Consider the following 6,033-nt stretch of genomic DNA (forward strand, 5'->3'; position numbering starts at 1 on the left):
GCACTGTTAAATGGTTGACTACTTGAAGGCCTGTATTGCTCAAGTGTGATCATTCCTGGGTACAGTGTTATAAGGTAATTAATGTGCCGTTTCTTAGTAGTACAGGATAGTTAAACCTTAGCACAGTGGTCTCATAAGGGTCTCAGACCCTGTGACACATGGGCAGTTTCTCCTGAAGGGTGCTCCTTCAACGAGAGGCCCAGTAGCCTTGGGTCTCAGACACTGATTTAATAGCAAGTAGTCAAAGAATGACAGGAGTTTAAGCCAGTGTGAGTCAGGGAGTATTTGGTCCTCCTGACTTTACTGACCCACTCAGGAGGTTATGTCAGTGTGAGTCAGAGAGTATCTGGTCCTCCCTGACTTACTGACCCACTCAGAAGGTTATGTCAGTGTGAGCCAGGGAATATCTGATCCTCCTGACTCTACTGACCCACTCAGAAGTGTTCTTGCTGTGCTATGGCTGAGCAAGCTTAGAGCCTGTTCTCCTCCTCTCCTGTTCTGCCAGGGACTATCCACGAGCAGCATCCCCAGCGACTCTTAGCACGTCTGCCAAGTCTCATCCTTCCTCCACACTGCTTAACAATTTTTGGAAAGGTCACATATTTGCTACTCACACAAACCGCCCACTCCTCCGCCCCTGTACTGACTGATGCATACTCTCTCCCACGTCCCCAAATGCCAGCCCCGTGAGCTCAGGGGGCACTAGCCTTGGGGAAGCTGAGAAGGGGGTGTTTCACACTCTAAGCCCTCAGTACAGAGCCGTGTACACACACACACACACACACACACACACACACACACACACACACACACACACACACACCATGACTCCTCCATCATTTAAAAGAACTATTCATAAAATTCAACAGAAAATGTGCTAAGAGACTAGGCCACTTCAAAGGACCTAACTCCAGCCTGATTTTGAGAAGGAGCCTCCTACAGTCTGCTGTGGTTTGAAAAGTGACCCTTGCATGTGTAGCCTCAGGGACTTCACACACATACATGTGCATGTTTATTTAAGCATGAGTTCCTCAAATTCTCATGCACTCTTATCGAAATCAAGGAGTACATAACTGTCCCCACCCGGGCTCATCTCAAAACCCAGGCAGACAAGTGGACAAAGCCCCGTTCCCAGTTCAGGCCACAGCATGAATATCAAATTATGGTATGAAAAGGCCGAGTGTTCTGTGGTGAAAGCAGTCCATTGCTAAAGAGACCAAAAGGAAGCTTGGAAGGGAAAACAATGCCCTGGGGAGGATGGCTTAGGGTAAGGGACAGCAGTTTCTTCTCTTCTCAAAAACCTCCTATGTGACCCACTTCTCTGAGGCCAAGTCACTCCAGGCTCCCACTGCCCTCTAGAGCCTCCATCAAATACTCTCTCTGCTGCTGCTAGACTCCATGATATATGCTCAAAGGTCTACTAATAACTGTGGTATGGTCTCTGCGGACCAGCACAGCAGCTGGACCTCATTCCTGGTGCCTGGTGAACTTGACTTCCTCCTTTCCCTCCCCTTCCCAGTGTTGGGATGGAACCCCAGGCCTTGTGCACGCTAGGCAAACACTCTTCTACTGAGCTATACATCAACTCTGAATTTTTTTTCCTTCTTCCAAAATAAATGTTTTCATTTCAGTGGACAAATTTGTTTAGAGACAAGGTCTCACATAGCCTGACCTTCTTGCTTCTGCCTCCCAAGTGCTAGGATTACAGGCCTGTACCACCACACTGTTTTATGAGGTGCTGGGAATCAAGCCCAGGACTTCACACATACTAGGCAAACACTCAAGCAATGGAGTAAACCCGCCAGCCCAGTACTTATTTAAGGTACACCAAAAGAAAAAACATCTTAGTAGCACCTGTGATTTAATAAATATAATTTCTCAGGACAAATCCAAGTCTAAAAATGATTTCAGATTGACATTCTTTTTTCAAACTCATTTTGTTTTTTTATATTTTTGAAGATACCATCTTACTATGTTGCTGAGGTTGGCCTCAGACTCCTGGTCTCGAGCGACCCTTCCAACTCAGCCTCCTGAGCAGCCGGTATTACAGTCATGCGCCACAGTCACAAACCAAACTCTCAGTTCTCCCTGCTCCAAAGGCACTCCTTACTTCACCCACAGCACAGGTGATGCTCACACGGACCCTTGGAGTCCTTGGCTCTTCTCCATCTGTCACACACCTCGCAGGCAACTCCATTCACCAGTAATCACAACGGCTGTCTCCAAAGGTCAGCCATACTGCTATTTCCCACCGACTCCATCATCCTGGCCAAACCAATGTCTTCTCACACCAGCCAGAGGTTCAGCAGGCCCCAGGCTTCCACTCTTAACCCAAGAGGAATTTTTCTCTAACCAAAGTCAGATATCCTCAGGGCCCTGCTGAAACTACTCAGAATTTGAAGGCTACAGCAGCAATCACTAAGCCAACAGTACCTCAGACCACAGCTATCATTTCCCCAAGGTGCTCCAGCCACACTAGCTTCCTTGGCGACTCCTGAAAAGGGCAGGCTCTCAAATACTTCATCTCCCACATTCCCACCCCTATCTCAACAAATGTTGAGATACTATCCCTACCACCCTGTTGGAAACAGCCGCTGTCCTACTGTTTCTGGACCTTAGCGTGCACTAGCTATTACTAGATTATACATAATCTGTACTTGCTGTTTACTCCCTGTCTCCGTCACTAGGACAGAAGCTTCAGGAGGGCAGTGTCTCCAGCACCGGCACGACACCTGCCATAGCAGTAACACTCTCAGCAGCACTGAAGGCACAAGTTTGTGGCTGAGTGTAGAGGGCACACGATCCTTGTGCTCACAGGTGAGCACTAGGGACCAGGAATGTTAAAAACACGGGGTTGTCTCTTCAATGGAAAGGCTGTATACTGGTTTCTGCCTGGAAAGCTGAGGGTGGATGTACATAAGAGACTGGTGACCTGTGCTATCTGCAGGGCCAGGCCATAGCTGACTCTGGTCCCAGACTCTTCCTCCCTAGACCTTTGTCCTGAGCATTGCTTCGCAGTCAGCAGAACTTATTCTTATGGACTCTGTAAAAGAGTAGTCACGCCTTGAGCATGATTGTGATAACTGTCACCAGGAAACTTTCTTCCAAAGTTGTACTGTACTTATACATATCTAAAATAAACTAACTGCCCAGAGTTACACTCCAGACGTCTGAACCAACACCAGCTAAGTCATGTGGAAGTGGCTTTCCTTCTTGCTTTACTCAGACACTGCAGGCCCTGGTGTTTGCAGAGCCCCCGCAGCTGAGTGTTACCAAACTTGGGGAGTATTTTACAGTTTACTTAATAGCATCAATTCTCCACGGAGTCCTTCTGGATTGGGGGAACTGAGCCATCAGGGACTTGGTTTCTCCAGGCCACAAGGACTGGGTTTTGGGGGTTTTGTTGTTGTTGTGTTGTTGAGACAGGGTTTCTCTGTATAACAGTCCTGACTGTCCCGGAACTCACTTTGTAGACCAGGCTAGCCCTGACCTCAGAGATTTGCCTGCTTCTGCCTTCCATATGCTGAGTTCTTCTAAAGCAGCTTTTTCTCAACCTGTGGGTCTCGCCCCACCGTGTACTGAATGACACTTTCACAGGAGTGTGTATCAGACATCCTGCATATCAGATACTCCATTATTATTCATAACAGTAGCAAAATTGGTTACAAAGTAGCAATAAAATAATTTCATGGTTGGAGGGTCCCCACAACATGAGGAACTGTATTAAAGGGCCATAGCATTAGGAAGGTTGAAATCTACTGATCTAAAGTTTTCTTTAAAACCACTTTTCTTCGCTGGGTGTGGTGATGTAGTGTTTAATCCCAGCACACCAGAAACAGAAGAAAGCAGATCTCTGAGTTCAAGGCCAACTTGATCTAAGTAGTGAACTGGAGGCAAGCCAATGCTACATCACTGTTTGAGTCTCAGAACAACCAATCAACCAAATTCCGTACTAGAAAGATGGTTTAACAGGTAAGAACACTTGCTTCTCTTCCAGAGGACCCAAGTTTAGTTCCCGCACCTACATGGCAGCTTACAACTGTCTGAATTCATTTCCAGAGAAATTGGTGCCTTCTTCTGGCTTTCATAGGCACCAGGCATGCACCTACAACATTTACATGTAAGCAAAATACTCATACATGTAGAATTTTTTAAAAATTAAATTAGATGGACAGTGGTGGTGCTCACCTTTAATCCTACTGGGGGGAGTGGGGGTCTGAGACAGACAGGTATCTGAGTTCAAGGTCAGCCTGGTCTACAGAGCAAGTTCCAGGACAGCCAGGGCTGTTACAAAGAGAAACCTTGTCTCAAAAAACAAACAAAACAGATACTTGTTAAAAGCTATTCCGTCCCCACCCCCTTTTTTAAGTCCTCCAGCAGAGAAGCCGTTCTAGTGCTGGGGAAAGTCTACCTTCTACCAAACTGGAGCTCTCTGAGCCCATCACATCTAGCAGACAGAGAAGCTATTTGACCCAGGTGACTATTCTCTCCTTAGCAAGCATCATTTACTATTTTTTTTTTCCAGCCCCTCTTTTTCTCGGGACCACAATATATCACTGTTCCCAGGATGCTTTCTATTTTTGGTTGTGAGCCCAGCCTTTAACGGCTGAGCCATCCCTCCAGGCCTGGGATGCTTTCTACAATGGAGACATTTATACAAGGGCCTTGTCCCTCCGGGACCTAACAAAGCAGAAAGCCAGGCCTCCCAGAGTTGTACAAAAGCCTGCACAGGCACGCAATAATAAAGGCCATCACTCTTCCTCCACTTCTCACGCTTCGGACCCTCAAGGACAGGAGTGCTATTTCCCCTCATCCTTGTAAAGCCAAGGCCTAGTTCCAGACCAAACACCGACCAAGCACCTAGCATGCAAGGGCGGTCAACGGTGGAGTCAACACGCTAAGCAAAAGGTGACAAGTCCCTGTCTTCAAGGAATCCACAACCTAGCCCATCATTCACAGGCAACTCCTACAGAGTACCACGACTAGGGGACCAGCGTCCTGTCAGTTCCGTCAAAGTTCTGTGCGGCTACCATGTATGTGTAACTGTGCGCACGTGTGAGAACGATGCAGGGGCAGAAGACTGCGTCAGACCCGTGGAGGTCCAGACTACCGAGTCCGACATCCTACCTACTCCCACCTTAGAGAAGGGACCTCGAGTTAGGGGATCTGGTGAACTGGGAGGCAGAACCAATACCCCAAGACATCACTTCTCTGAGCAACCTAAAGCTTGGGGGTTTTTAGAGAGGCAGACTGATTTTAGTTCTGCCCCTGCCGCTCACCAGCTGTGTGACCTCGGTTTCCTCATCTGGAAAACAGAAATAACTGTTGTACCTAGCTATGTGCTGGTGCTGCTGCGAAGCTCACGACCGTAAAGAGGTCCACACAATGCCTGAGATACAACGCGCCTTACACAACCGGGACTATTTATTATTAGCCGCGTCCGCGCCCCGGATGGCCCGCTCTGCGGAGCCACGTCCCCTTCCGGCACGAGGACTATCCCACTCCGCAGGACCCCGGCGCCCTTGACCCCCAAAGGCTCGGCCTGCGGTGCGCACGCGCAGAGCGGGCGAGTCGCCAGCCTCGCACGGGTCGCGGGCGCGCTGCAAGCACCCACTGATCTCTGGGGCGAGGGGTCCACACTCTCCCATCTAAAGATAACCGCTCTTGCACCGAGGACACACCCGAGCTCCCAACCCTCCCAGCCCGGAGAGCGGGTCGGTTTCCTCACACTCTGAAGCAGACTCCTCCTCTGCGCCGCCATCTTGGAGGACCCCGCGGCGCGCCAGTCTCTCCGAGTAGCGAAATGGGTTGCTAGAGCGGCCCCGACTGTGTTCCACCCACCCCCTTATCCACAGCGCCCCCTGCGGAACGGAGGAGGTGCAGCAGAGGAGCGTTGCGCGGGCGCGTTTTTCTACCCTCCGCCCCCAGTGGAAAGTGCGCGAAGCACCTTCGCTGTCCACTTTCTTATTCCTTGGGATTTCTCTGCGCGTTTTCTCCAGGTTTCTTTGAGATGAGGATCCTGAGAGCCCATTT

The 6,033-nt window shown here is 49.4% G+C and overlaps 1 protein-coding gene across 1 annotated transcript in view; it reads right to left on the reverse strand.

Moving 5' to 3' along the window:
• Tab1 (TGF-beta activated kinase 1 (MAP3K7) binding protein 1) overlaps positions 1 to 5,794 on the reverse strand; it is a 30,671-nt gene extending 24,877 nt beyond the window's left edge. The window contains exon 1 of the mRNA XM_075959858.1: positions 5,729 to 5,794. Within this exon, the coding sequence (XP_075815973.1) occupies positions 5,729 to 5,761 (33 nt within the window). The 5' untranslated portion in view covers positions 5,762 to 5,794. The remainder of the gene's footprint in view (positions 1 to 5,728) is intronic.
• Between the last annotated feature and the right edge of the window lie 239 nt (positions 5,795 to 6,033).

This window comes from Microtus pennsylvanicus, chromosome 2 (genome assembly GCF_037038515.1).
Source record: "Microtus pennsylvanicus isolate mMicPen1 chromosome 2, mMicPen1.hap1, whole genome shotgun sequence".
NCBI classification, from domain to species: Eukaryota; Metazoa; Chordata; class Mammalia; order Rodentia; family Cricetidae; genus Microtus; species Microtus pennsylvanicus.